The 14,232-nt window shown below is 46.7% G+C and overlaps 1 protein-coding gene and 1 pseudogene across 2 annotated transcripts in view; one reads left to right on the forward strand and one right to left on the reverse strand.

The window, feature by feature from the left end:
- TICRR (TOPBP1 interacting checkpoint and replication regulator) overlaps positions 1–4,349 on the reverse strand; it is a 41,899-nt gene extending 37,550 nt beyond the window's left edge. For both annotated transcript variants that reach the window (XM_046009882.1, XM_046009881.1), the window contains exon 1: positions 3,623–4,349. In XM_046009882.1, coding sequence (XP_045865838.1) covers positions 3,623–4,285 — 663 coding nt within the window. In that variant the 5' untranslated portion in view covers positions 4,286–4,349. The remainder of the gene's footprint in view (positions 1–3,622) is intronic.
- Positions 4,350–13,693: 9,344 nt separating this feature from the next.
- On the forward strand, positions 13,694–13,790 carry LOC123945373 (annotated as a pseudogene).
- The last annotated feature ends 442 nt before the right edge of the window (positions 13,791–14,232 follow it).

Genomic DNA, 14,232 nt, shown 5'->3' on the forward strand with positions numbered 1-14,232 from the left:
ACAGTATGACATGACAATATTCAAACAGTATAGGAACGTGACAGGAGAGCGCCTACCCCAAAATACAGTTACCCTGCTGGTTTGCTTACCCCACGGGACTTAACCGGAGATCATAAATTGCTATGGGATGTGAGGTCTTCCTGGTCATCTCCAAACTTCATATACTCAAGTTCAAAAAGGGCCATAAGAGTACCCAAGGTCACAGCAAAGCGAGGACTACTCCAAGAACCAAGAACCATCTTGGAGAGTGCTTTTAAAATGAGGGTCATGACCCTTTGGCGGACTCAGATGGATCCTTTGATGGATCAACTGACTGGCTCGTGATCAGCATCAAAAAAAACCAGAATAGAAAATATCAGAGCACAAGGGGAAAATATAGTGAAGACAAACACTATATTATAAACTTTTTGTTCCAGTTATGCATGCCAGTTTGGAAATTAATCCATTAATTAATATTTGCTGTTACCATCTATATGTCCATGCCTGTGTTCACCGCTATGGGGGAGAATGGTAAGCTATAGTTCATATACCATAGATCCTGATTAGGATTTTCTGCCAAAGGGAAACAAAAAATTTGTTGAAATTGTTAGATATTCTGGCTAGAGGACAGCTAGGGAAAAAAAAACTGCTTATCAATTGAAATGTAAAGCTTTTTTATTTTTTTTTAAAGAATTTATTTATTTATTTATTCATGAGAGATAGAGGGAGAGAGGGAGAGAGAGGCAGAGGCAGAAGCAGGCTCCCTGAGAAGCAGGGACCCCAATGCGGGACTTAATCCCAGGACTCTGGGATCATAACCTGAGCCAAAGGCAGATGCTTAACCATCTGAGCCACCCAGGTGCCTGAAAGGTAAAGCTTTAATAAGAGCTGAAAAAGACATCAACTTTTGGTGAGAATATATGCATGATTAAAAAAAACACAATCACAAAAAACAAAACAAAACAAAACCCACAATCACTATGTAGAGTATGGTTACATTTTTCATTTTTATGCATGTAACAGATTGAGAGATGAGTTTTAGTGATAATTTCAAATCTGGAGATTTATAAACGTCCACAAGACTATAAATTCAGGGGCACCTGCTTGGCTCCATCAGTAGAGCATGGGACTCTTGATATCAGGGTTAAGTTCGAGTTTCACATTGGGTGTAGAGATTTGTAGAGATTACTTAAAAAAGGAAAGTAAATCTTGGGGAAAAAAAGACTAAACTCCACGAGAGCAGGCACTACATCTGTCTGGTTCACTGATGGTACACCCAGCACCCAGCAGGTATGGAATATGTACGTGCTGAATAAATCAGAGGTACAAAGTCAAAAGCACCCAGTGGTCTCCTGTGCTCCCTTCTGTCCTGTAAGAGTTCTGTGCTTGGATCCCTCCTCCCCCAGTCTGTGGGTCCAGGTTCTGTTTCTTCCACTTCTGTCTCTCAGACTGTGAGCTCAGCAGGACAGGACCTCTCTTTCCCTTCTCTCTACCCCTGTAGTGAGAGCTCTCCAGGGACTAACGTAAAACTCCCCTTTGTCTCCAGAGTGTGGTGGGGAAGAGGCTTTTTGAACAGGAAAAAAATGAATCTTCACCAGAAAAAAAAAAAATTCCAGAGAAGCTTGTTTGATGGGCATTTTCTTAGGGTAAACAACATAGCAGACGTGAGAAGGGAAACCTCAGAGAAAACCCATCCCCTCAAATGGCAGAATGTCAGAACTGGAAGAGATCTTTAAAAAGACACCGTCAATCTACTTATGGAAATGCTATTCCAAAAAGAAGAAAAGAAGACTCTCCAAGCCCCATATGCTAAGATTTATTTCTAGCCAGTATTTGATATAATTCCAGAATGAAGTCTTTGGTGTGATTTGGTATCCATTACCCCAAATCACGCAGTCATGTGCTGTGTACTATGTCCAACACATGATTTGCTGCCTTAACAAATTTTAAGTTCTAGGATTCCGTTTTCTCCATCAAAGGCCCTTAAACACCTTTGTTCTTTCCTTTTCTCTGACAAGCCACTGCTGCCTTATTTTGCATTTACCTTGTCTTTTTGGGGCTTTGTATGTGAAAGCACATTGGAGATTTTAACGTTTATCGTTCCCTAAGTACGTGCTCATTTTCCATTTGTAATCTTGCAATTTAACCCACTCCTAGTTTAGCCACATGTGTTTCCAGTAAGTGGAATCACATCTTTCATCTGGTTAAGCCACTGCCCATCAATGAGAAGAAAATCTGCACTTCGACTACCTAGGCCCTACAGACATGTGCTTTCTGAAACAAACTAAGCTCCTTTCCATTTCAAATCTTTTGTTTGTTTGTTTTTTTAAAGATTTTATTTATTTGACAGAGATCACAAGTAGGCAGAGAGGCAGGCAGAGAGGGAGAGAGAGGAAACAGGCTCCCTGCCGAGCAGAGAGCCCGATGCAGGGCTCCACCCCAGGACCCTGAGATCATAACCTGAGCAGAAGGCAGAGGCTTTAACCCACTGAGCCACCCAGGCGCCCTCCATTTCAAATCTTTATACCTGCTCTTTGTCTGGAATGTTCTCTCCCAACCTTCCTGTTCCTCCTCCTTTACCTCTCCCGCTCATGAAACTCCCTCCGCACCCTTCTACCTCCTGTTGCTCACCTGTTTGTTCTTATCTGTTTAATATATGTTCCTCACTGGAAGGTAAACCACCCCAGCTGGCCACCACACTTTCTGCAACTTTAACAGTGTAGTAGGCACTCAATGCAATGGCTTCTCAATGACTATTTGTTAATTAAATGAAGGCGACAGGAGGAAAAACGGCAAGGGGCAAAGTACTTATTGTGGGCCTGGGTGGCTCAGTCTCTGCCTTCGGCTCAGGTCATGATCTCAGGGACCTGGGATCGAGCCGGAGGAGGAGGGCACCCTGCTCTGCAGGGAGTCTGCTTCTCCCTCTGCCCCTCCCCCCACTCATTCTCACTTTCAAATAAATAAATAAAACCTTAAAAACAACACAAATTTATCTCGGGGTTCTTAACAGGAGCAGGGGGTCCCACTGTCTAACAAAAATCTAAATGAGCCATTTGTGACTATAAGCATCTAAATTTATTCCTTTAGTCAACAAATAGTTACTAAACTGGCATAATGTTCAATATGCATCTTCAGGGGATACAAAGCCTTTGAGGTATTTGTAGACTAGATGGACGGTGAGAGACTCGCACTACTGGAAGACATAATGGGGACAGGGGGAGTGTCACAGAAGTGCGGGGACATTCGGAAGTGGAGACTTGAGTAGTGGACACGGGACAAGGCGTTAGAAGTCGGGACTGGCACAGAAGAGTGAGCCCTGCCATTCGGGGTGACCGGTGACTTCGAACACGCAGTCAAGGTTTGTTGACCGACTAGACGATGCTTCCATATGCTGAGTATTCGTCCTGTGTAGGAAAAACAGCACCTGGGGAGGCAAATTGTGAAAGGCCTCACACGCTTACCTTAGTGTGTACCAAGGACCTACCTGTCGTCGCAGTTTGCGACCCCGGGACTTCCCTTCTACAGGGACCCGTGCCGGTGGTGCTAGTCTCGCTCTGGGTCCCCAGGCTGCTCTGCAGACGCTGCCAGGTTCTGTTCCGCCGGCGGGACACGGTGCGCCCCGTGCGAGCTCCCGCGGACTTACCTTCGGCCCCTCGGTGGTATCCAGCCAGTACAAGGTGATTTTTCGGGCGATCATGACCTCCTGGACCCTCCTGGGCAGCAACTTCTCCATCACCTGCTTCGGGGGAGGCGGCAGGCGCTGGGCCTGCGCCTCGAAGCCGGACACGAACTGCAGCAGCTCCCTCTGCGAATGCGGACAGGAGGCCAGCAGGAAGACCGCGTTCCCAAAGCCCCCGAGCGCGGCCTCGGCCTCCTTGGCCTCGCCCTCCACGTCCAGCAGTCTCCTCCCGCTGCTGCGCAGGATCGGCTTCGTGGGCGACGTGATCTCGGGCCGGTCCCACTGGTAGTCCAGCAGCGTCTCCATCAGGGCGCTGTGCGTGTGGCTGGCCCGGGGCGCCGGGCCCGGCAGGTGGGCGCCGTGGGCGCCGTCCCCGAGCCTGGCGTCCAGCTCCTCCTCGAAGTCCTCCCAGGAGCGGGCCCCCAGTTCGCGGAAGTCAGACACGCGGGACGGCCGGCTCCGCGCCCCCTCAGAGTCAAAGAACTTGAAGGCCCAGCGGACCCTGGCCAGGCCGAATCGGCAACTCAGGTAGGTGAGGAGGCGCAGGGCGGCCCGTCGGACCGGACTCCGGCCCGCGGCACCGCCCGCGGTGTCCAGCAGCAGCATAACGTTGTGACAGCAAGCCATGTCGGTCGCGCCGCCGCCCCGGGGCTCCGGCCCGGGCCCGCGCAGCTCTCCGCTCGACCCTAGCTTCTTCAGACAACCAGCGCCATTCACCTCTTCCCTCAGGAGCTCTCATGCAAAAGCTCCCGCGCTCTCCAAGTGCCCCTGCCATTGGCGGAGTTGGTCCCCCAAATTCAGCTCCTATTGGTCGCTTGCCTTACGTCGCTTACGTGAGTAACTTCCATTCTTGGCGCTGATTGGAAGGGAGGCGGAGAAGCTCGCTGCCTGATTGGTGGAGGGCGTGGCTCTGAGCGGGGCTCCGTGTTCTGGGGGAAACTTAACATTCATTGGCTTGGGCCTTCGTTTTAAAATTTAAAGAGGTTGCGCTTCGGGGGCGTGTCCTTAAGTTTCCCTTTTGGGCTCGAGGCCTGCGTTGGGGCGATTGTGCGCAGGCGTGGGTGCGGGCTGCTGGGAGGTGTTTACTAAGACTGCAAACTTGGTACTGGGAGGTTGTTGGGGATGGTCTTACTCAAACTGGAATGAAGCCACCCTCGACTGTCCATGGGGTAGAATCCGATGGTGAAGACTTTCGTTTTCTGTAATTTAAGAAAAATAATAAATGATAATAAAAAGTTCACCTCTTTTTCCCAATAATCTAATTTTTTAAGGATTTTATTTATTTATTTATTTGACAGAGATCACAAGCAGGCGGAGAGGCAGGCAGAAAGAGAGGGGGAAGCAGTCTTCTCGCTGAGCAGAGAGCCCGATGTGGGGTTCGATCCCAGGACCCTGAGATCATGACCTCGAGCGGAAGGCAGAGGCCTTAACCTACTGAGCCACCTAGGCGCCCTCCCCAATAATTTCAAGGAGTTTCTCTGAAGAAGGTGACTAGATCCAAATAAAAGACGTGTACGTACATCATAGTTATCTGACTTGAGAAAAACTGGAAAACAGCGCAAGTGCGAATGACTAAAGTATAGTACACCCTAAAGGGTGTTATAGGTAACACAAGATGAAAAAAGGACCACGAAACAGTGAGAACCGCCGACTTTTTTATGTGTATATATATATATATTTTTAAAGGTTTTTACTTATTTATTTGACAGAGATCACAAGTAGGCAGAGAGGCAGGCAGAGAGAGAGGGGGAAGCAGGCTCCCCGCTGAGCGGAGAGCCCGACATGGGGCTCGATCCCAGGACCCTGAGATCATGACCTGAGCTGAAGGCAGAGGCTTAACCCACTGAGCCATCCAGGTGCCCCTATGTGTATATTTTTAAACTGTTAAAACTGGATGGAAAGTTGTCTGTGATGGTGATGACATTATGCTGATTTTTTTAAAAAAGTATATAACACTTTTCTAAATTTTCTATAATTCTGTATTGCTTTGTTTCATAGTTGGAGGGGGGAGGAATAATATTTAATGACTAAAAAGTATTTCCTGTTGCAAACAGAAGCAGCCAGATTTCCGAAAGGGCAAGAAGTTAAAGGGATATTCACGGTAGAGTCTGAGGACAAAGGGGGAGTTTGTTTATGGTATACTGTAGGAAGGTCAAGGAAAGGGGGAACCGTGGGTCAAGGTCCCCTTTAGGGGATACACAGAGCTGTCAGGGAGTTAAAATTCAGATGATGAAGAAGACATTGGGAGGCTTGGTAAAAGCTGTGGGTTCAGCGCAGGACTCCGCCCGTCTGCAGGGTCTGCAGTGAAACCTCTGTTTCATTCTTTATATTGGTAATTTGTTTTCTCTCTCTTTTTTTAATATCAGTCTAACTAGAGTTTTATCAGTTTTATTGATCTTTTCAAAGAATGAGCTCGTTTCATTGATTTTTGTTTGTTTTCAGTTTCATTGATTTCTGCTCTTTTTCTCTTCCTTCATTTTTTAAAAAGATTTTATTTATTTATTTGACAGAGACAGAGATCACAAGTAGGCAGAGAGAGAAGAGGAAGCAGGCTCCCTCCTGAGCAGAGATCCTGATGCTGGATCCCAGGACCCTGAGATCAGGGCCTGAGCCGAAGGCAGAGGCTTTAACCCACTGAGCCACCCAGGCACCCCTCTCTTCCTTCGTTTTGCTTTAGGTTTATTTTGCTCTTCTTTTTCTAGATTCCTTAAGTGAGAATGTAGATTACTGAGGTGAGAGTTTTCCTCTTTCCTAAGATACGCATTTAGTGCCATAAATTTTCTCAGCACAGCTGTGTGTCTCACAAATTTGGACACCTTATATATTTTTTTCCACATATCTGCATATTTTTAAATTTCTCTTGAGAATACCTCTTTGACCCATGGATTAATTTAAGTGTGTTGTTCAGTTTCCCATTGTTTGCAGATTCCCTGTTATCTTTCTATTTTTGATTTCTATTTGATCCCATTGATTTGGTGGACACACTCTGTATGATTTCAATTCTTTTAAATTCATTGAGGTTTATTTTATGGACCAGGATATGATCTATCTTCATATATGCTCCTTGAGCACTTGAAAACAATGTATATTCTGCCACTGTTGAGTGGAGTGTTCTGAAATACCAATTCGATACTGGTGGTTAGTCGCGTTTCTGAGTTCTTCTGTATCTGTGCTTTCTGTCTAGCTGTTCTATCACTTGTTGAGAGGGAGATGTTGAAGTCTTCAACTCTAATTGTGGATAAGTCTATTTCTCCGTTCAGTTCTATCATTGTTTTGCTTTATGTATTTTGCATCTCTGTTGTTTGGTGCTTACGCATTTAGAATTGGGATGTCTTCTTAGTGAACTGACCCTTCTATCACTATGTATTTCTCTCTATATAATGTGATTTTCTTTGCTCTGAAACACTTTGTCTGCTACTAATATAGCTCTCTTGCTTTCTCTGATGAGTGTTTGCATAGTATATCTGGTTTCATTCTTTTTCTGTCAGCCTATCTATATCATTATATTTGAAGGGAGTTCCTTTACATGACAAATAATTGAGTCATTTAAAAAAATCTGTTTCGCCAGTGTCTATCCTTTAACTGATGTATTTAAACTATCTGTGTGTAATATATTAGGGCTTAAGTCTGCCATTGTATTTTTTTGTCTGTGAGGTTTTTTTGTTTGGTTTTCGTTTTTGGTGTTTGGTTTTTTGTTGCCCCCCCACTTCCGTCACGATAATTTAATTTTTTTAAGGACTTTATTTATTTATTTGAGAGAGAATAAGAGTGAGAGAGATCACAGAGGGAGAGAATGGTAGAAACAGACTTGCCTCCGAGCAGGGAGCCTGACGAGGGTCTTGATCCCAGGACCCTGGGATTATGACGTGAGTGGAAGGTAGACATTTAACTGACTGAGCCACCCAGGTGCCCCAGTTGAACATTTTTTTTTAAAGATTTTGTTTATTTATTTGACAGAGAGGGATCACAAGTAGGCAGAGAGGCAGGCAGAGAGAGAGGGGAAAGAAGTCTCCCTGGATCATGACTTGAGCTGAACGGAGAGGCTTTAACCCACTGAGCCACCCAGTTGAACATTTTTTAAATTAAATTTTGATTTAAATTTTGTTTGTTAGTGTATTTCTTTGTCTAGATTTTTTAGTGTTTTAAATGAGTATTACAATATGTACATATAGCTTACCACTGTCCAGTGAAGTGTAATTATAATATGGTATGGAAATATTACCTCTTTTTGAGTCCCTTACCCTCCCTCACTTAAAATTGTCTTAACTATTTCCTTTGCAAATATTGATAACCACACTAGTTATCATTTTTGCCTAAACCATCAAACTAAACTTATAAAAAGAGAAGTAAAGCTTTTTAAAAAAGTATTTACCCATACTTTTCCTCTTTCCATTGTTCTTTCTTTCTTCCTAATGTTCTCAGATTCCTTCTTCTATCCATTTTTTCCTTTTAACAACTTCCATTAGCCACTCTTTTAGAGTAAATCTGCTTGCAGTAAATTCCTTAATTTTCCTTCATCTGAGAGCGTCTTTATTTTCCCTTTATTCCTGAAGGACATTCACCAGATACAGAATCCTGGGTTGACAGTTCTTTTTGTTTGTTTGTTTTTTCCCATCACTTGAAAAATGCTTCCCCACACACACTCTGTGGCCTCCTCCGCTGACACCCCAGGTGGGGGAACTGCGTTATGGGGTGGGGGGGGGCGTCCTGTTTTCCCCTGTGCCTCCTTTGACATAACCCAAGCAGGGCAGGGAGGGCATCTTGTTCCCAATGGATGGATTTGGAAGTCGAGGTTCCCTCAGGGACCTCCCCTGCCTGCTTATGCCTGGCACGGGGTAAGTATAGGCTCCCACTCAGTCTTGGCTGACGGGGCTGGGATATCATTTGTTTCAGGCTTTTGTTTGTTTGTTTGTTTGTTTGAATTTGACTGGACTGGAGTAATTAATGTTTCCAAGTTTTCTGTCTTGTCTGCCCCTGTCCTGTCTTTTGACTAGAGAAAGCAGACTTCTCGGGGCTTTTTTTTTTTTTTTTTTTTTTTTTCTCTCTCGGGGCTTTTTGTGGGCTGCAGCCAATGAGGTACTAGGACTCGAGCTTCTCCGGGATCCAGTCAGATATAAAAGGGCAAAAGAAAACCCGAGAAACTCACTGCCATGTCATTCTTGGCGTCTCAAGGTCGCTAGCAAATCTGCCTCTTCTCTCAGCCTCAAAGAGTCTTCCCATAACTGTTTACACAGACTGTCCAGGGGTTTTAGCTTTACTTAGTGGGAAAAATAGGAGTAACTATGTCTAAACCCATTTTGTCTGGAATCGGAAGTCAGGAGGCTTTTTTATTATAACTTACACATTACACTCTATTCTGGCTCTTTAAGAGTTCGCTTTACTTTCTTTTTCTTTTCCAGATTTTATTTATGTTTTTGAGAGAGAGAGAGAGAGGGAGCATGACCAGGAGAAGGGGCAGAGGGAGAAGCAGACTCCCTGCTGAGCTGGGAGCCCAACGCTTAGATGGTGACCTGAGCCAGGGACAGAAGCTTCACCCACTGAGCCGCCCAGGCGCCCCAAGAGTTCACTTTACTTTCTAAACTGTAAGTTCTTAAAGGGTAGGAACTGTGCTTTATTTGTCTATGTATCCCTAGTGCCTAGCAGGGTAGCAATAAATTATTTTTGTAATTGAAATGTAGTGTGTTATCAAGATTTCCCGGGGTGGGAATTTGTGCAGAAGCCGCAATACTACCACTAGAGGGCAGTAGCCGCAACCCTTCACTAGGGACTCCCAAGCCTGCGTGCCCCGTGGCAGAATGAAAGCTTTCCCCAGAACTGCTTGTCCTTCCTCTGGGTGAGAAGAGCAGAAGTCTGGGAACTGACTGTCATTGGGCCTCTCAGGGAGAAGAAAGGACCTTGGGGTGGCTGACAAGGCTGCACCTGGAGCATATGGGTCCCATTCTTTTGGGGCACGATGTGTTCTGTGTTCCTGTAAAGACCAGGGAAGTCATTCACGTATTTCTAGCATCTGGAGGGATGGTAGTGGTTCGGGGCACTCCTCACAGTAATCCTGCAAGGCAGACATTATTTCTTCCCTTTTTCTGGGGAAACTGAGGCTCAGACTGTCTTGCACAGCTAGTTAGAGGGAGCACTGAAACTCTTATACTGCTTCCCCCCAGGAGATCCAAGGACAGCCTCCTCCCCCGACAGGGTGGTCTGGGGAAGGGAGACCAGGGCCAGCCCCCCACAACCAGCAAGCCTCTCTCAGCCCTGTGTTCTTCATCTTTCTCTAATGGGATGATAATCCACTTTGCTTTTAAGAACTGTGTGATTGGGGTTCCTGGGTGGCTCAGTCAGTTAAGCATCTGCCTTTGGCTCAAGTCATGATCCCAGAGTCCTCAGCAGGGAGGCTGCTTCTCCCTCTGCCTCTGCCTGCTGCTCCCCCCTGCTTGTGCTCTCTCTTGCTCTCTCAAATAAATAAAATCTTAAAAGAAAGAAAGAAAAAACAAAAACTGTGTGATGTAGACCCAAGGACCAGCAGGACCCAGTACAAAGTGAAAATGTAGGACCCCTTATTAAAAAAATTCAAAATTTCAAAACAGCAGAGCATTAAACCAAGCACAGGGCCCTTCTAATCATGAGGGGCCCGTGTGACCGTCCAAGGCACGCATCAGTGAAGCCAGCCTTGTCTAGAGCAATAGCAGAAATAATGAAATCATAATAGCTTCCCTCTTAGCGCAACTACTCTGAACTAAATTCTTTCGCTTTAAATATTTTCTTTCAGCCTTTCTGGGGGTTTCTCCCCCTGTGTGTGGGTTTTGTTTTTTGTTTGTTTCTTCAGAGAGAGGGAGAGAGAATCTTAAGCAGGCTCCATGCCCAGGCCAGCGTGTGAACGTGACGTGGGGTCTGATCCCACAACCCTGAGATGATGACCCGAGCCGAGATCAGGACAACCGAGCCACCCTGGCACCCCTCCCCCCATGTGTTTTTATCTCTACAGCAAGGAGGTTGGACTAAACCAGAAGTTCTTAACCCTGGTTACACATTAGAAATACCTGAGGACTTTAAAAAACCATCCAAACCTGGCGATTCACAGACCTGTACGCCTGGGGCTAATAATACATTATATGTTAATAAAAATATATAAAATTAAAAAAAAAAATAAAAAACCATCCAAAGCTGGCCCTACCCACCGCCCCCAAAGATTCTCTAGCTGAATTGGGTGGCAGTGGGGTGCCGGGCTATGTCACTAAACTCCCCCCCCCAGTTCTGAGACTCTGGGTCCTACTTGAGGGTAATGATGATAAAAATGTCTTTCCTCTGCTGGCCACCCCCCACACTGACCACTCCTGCTCCCATCAGACATGGAGCCTTGAGGTCTCAAGTCTGGAAATTTTGACTGGCAATGACATGAAGAGTGTGTGTCCTTGGTGGGTCTGGACAAGGGGTGGGTTTTCTGCGGAACTTGGTTCGCGGCCACAGCGGTCATTTGCTCAACTCTCCATTCTGCTCAGGGCCCCAGTGCTCCTGGGGGTCTCGGGGGAAGCCGTGCATTCGTGGTGGTCTTCCTGGGCATGAAGGATAAACGATGGCTTTCCTGACCCTTCTGGAAACTGCCCCCTTGCCTAGCTTCCCTGACAGAGCCAGGGCTATGTGAGTAAAGCCATGAGGGGGAAGAAAGCAGAAAGGAAAATGTTTATCATACACTTTCTGTGTGCCTGGCTTCACACTAGGAACACTCACATTTAATCTGCCAAACCCTTTCTAGGTAAGTATGTTTTTAAGTCTCCATTTTAACAGTTCAGAAAAGCTAAGTAAGGTGCTAGATGTCACGCAGCTCACGGAGTGGTCCCTCTACTTACTGGAGGGGCTGGGCTGTGGTTCAGACGTGTGGTGGAGTGGGGGATGCAGGCCGGGTGGTCCTCGCTTCACCCCTGCCCTGTCGTCTCTCTGACCCCTGCTCGCCACAGGCCTGGGACCCCAATCTCTTGTTCAAACCTCATGTCTACTCCTACCACAGCAGTGTTCCCTGGGAAACTGGGTCTGAGGCCAGCGCGATCCCAGAGTCTGTGGGACTGACCCTGTTTTCTGGCTGAGAAAACCAAGCTGTGGCTGAAGCCAGTGAGGCATGGCCCAGGCCTGCCTTATCAGGCCTGCACAGGGCTCAGAAATCCTTCACACTGGTCCTGTGGAAATGGTTTGGAACACTGGGTCCATTCACTGATGTGAGAACCCAAGGATGAAAGGAAGGTGCCCTGGGAAGGAAGCCCGGGCTCCTCACAGAAGCCCACTGGGAGATGGAGCTGATGCAGCAATCCTGGGGCCAGTGAGCGGGCTGAAACTCCTTCTAGAATCGAACTTCTCTGAAGTCAGTTATACTGCCCAGAGCCTGAGTCTGTCGCACATATTAGGGCAGTTCTGGGAGAATGATCACCAGCCTCAGGCTCCGCCCATAGGAGGTTAGCCTCAGCTTCGAGGAAGGGTCCCAAATTCCCCTCCCTACACTTGGCGGGGGCTTGGAGAAGCTCAGGAAGACCGGGGGGGCCTGGCGGATGGAAGGACGGGAAGAGACAGAAACCGCAGACAAGTTAGGGGGGTGGGCAGGACGGCAATCTCCCTCATGGATCCAAGGCCAGACCAGAGAGGAAGGTGAAAGCTGATGTGGAGGCCCCGCCGGCCAGGAATCCACACACCCCACCCCTTCAGGAGGGAGGACCTGGGCTGGGCTGAGCCAGTGAGGCCCGGACAGGACGGTAGCTGCTGGGACAAAGGATTTCTATCCCATTGTGAGTCCCAGGGCTGCCTAGTGGTTAAGGAGGGAAGGAGCTGGGGAATCTTCTTTTAGCTCATTCTTCAAAAGCATGGGTCAGATGGAAAATATTCTCAGATCAACTGTGATATGGGACGAGAGACAGTCTTGGAGATGGATGGGGGTGGTGTTTGCACAACGTTGTGAATGTACTCACTTCACGCTGCTCAACTGCTCACGTTAAAATTGTTAAAGCAGGGGCACCTGAGTGGCTTAGCCATTGGGCATCTGTCTTAGGCTCGGGTCATGATCCCGGGGTCCTGGGATCGAGCCCCGCATCGGGCTCCCTGCTCACCAGGAAGCCTGCTTCTCCCTCTTCCACTCCCCCTGCTTGTGCTCCCTCTCTCGCTGACTCTCTGTCAAATAAATAAAAAAAAATATTTGGGGCGCCTGGGTGGCTCAGTGGGTTAAAGCCTCTGCCTTCGGCTCAGGTCATGATCCCAGGGTCCTGGGATCGAGCCCCACATCGGGCTCTCTGCTCCGCAGGGAGCCTGCTTCCTCCTCTCTCTGCCTGCCTCTCTGCCTAGTTGTGATTTCTCTCTGTCAAATAAATAAAATATTAAAAAAATATATTTTTTAAAAGTTGTTAAAACAGTCCATTTTATGATATGTGTATTTCACTACAACTGAAAAAAGAGGAATGTGTGAAACTGCGGTTCGCTTAGAAAGCATGTCAGGCCAGTCTCATCTGAGGCTCACGAGAGGATTCCGTTGTGCTCCAAGAGCACCGGCAGGCTGTGGCCACCCAACTTTTGAGGAAGGCGTTGTCTTCTCCTCAAGGCTCACAGTGACCCACCCAAGGGGTTAGAAATAGATTTTAAAGAGCCTAACAGATGTGCTTCTCTTCTCACTTTCTGGCTATCCTTAGGTCCATGAGACAGGATTTTCTTTCTCTGGTAATACTCGGGGATGAATGTGAGGAATGAGCCAACAGATCAGGTCTTTGTTCAGGAAGCATTTTTTTTTTTTTTTTTTTTTTTGCCATTGTGTTTTAGGACTGATAGGACTGATTTTTACAAAATCCCAGCTGATGTGATTGTGTGGAGTTTGCAGTGGAGAATGTAGGCATCCAACCTCAGAGAGCCAGATAATGACCCAGAGAAGGCATTCTGGGCAGAGATCCCATAATGCTCTGTGTAGGGTTCTGTGGCCGTATGCTAGGAGCACAAGGAGCCTCAGGAAAGAAGGGACTTCCTTGCCTGGAGCATATCTTAAAAACTCACAGGAGTGAATCATATTATGTTTTTAGACTTTGGCAACCTGTATACTGAAACAGGAATGATAAAGATTAACTTGGTCCCTGCACAAGGATGAAATCAAATTTGTGAAGCATTCCATATTTTTTAATAGTAAATAGTTGAAAAGTAAAATTTAAAAAACAATTCAGTCAGGGAGTGCCTGGGTTGCTCAGTCATTTAAGCATCCAATTCTTGATTTCGGCTCAGATCATGATCTCAGGGTTGTAAGATCAAACTCCACATCAGGCACCACACTGGGCATGCAGCCTGCTTAAGATTCTCTCTCTCTCTCCACCTCCCCTCCCTTAAAAAGAAATTCAATTTACAATAAAAACAAAAAACAGAAAATACTTAAGAATAAATTTAACCAAAGATATGCAAAATTTACACACTGAAAACTAGAGGGCACCTGGGTGGCTCAGTGTATTAAGCCTCTGCCTTTGGCTCAGGTCATGATCTCAGGGTCCTGGGATCGAGCCCCGCATTAGGCTTCCTGCTCAGCAGGGAGCCTGCTTCCCCCTCTCTGCCTACTTGTGATCTCTCTCTCT

Source organism: Meles meles, chromosome 6 (genome assembly GCF_922984935.1).
Source record: "Meles meles chromosome 6, mMelMel3.1 paternal haplotype, whole genome shotgun sequence".
Classification (NCBI taxonomy): domain Eukaryota; kingdom Metazoa; phylum Chordata; class Mammalia; order Carnivora; family Mustelidae; genus Meles; species Meles meles.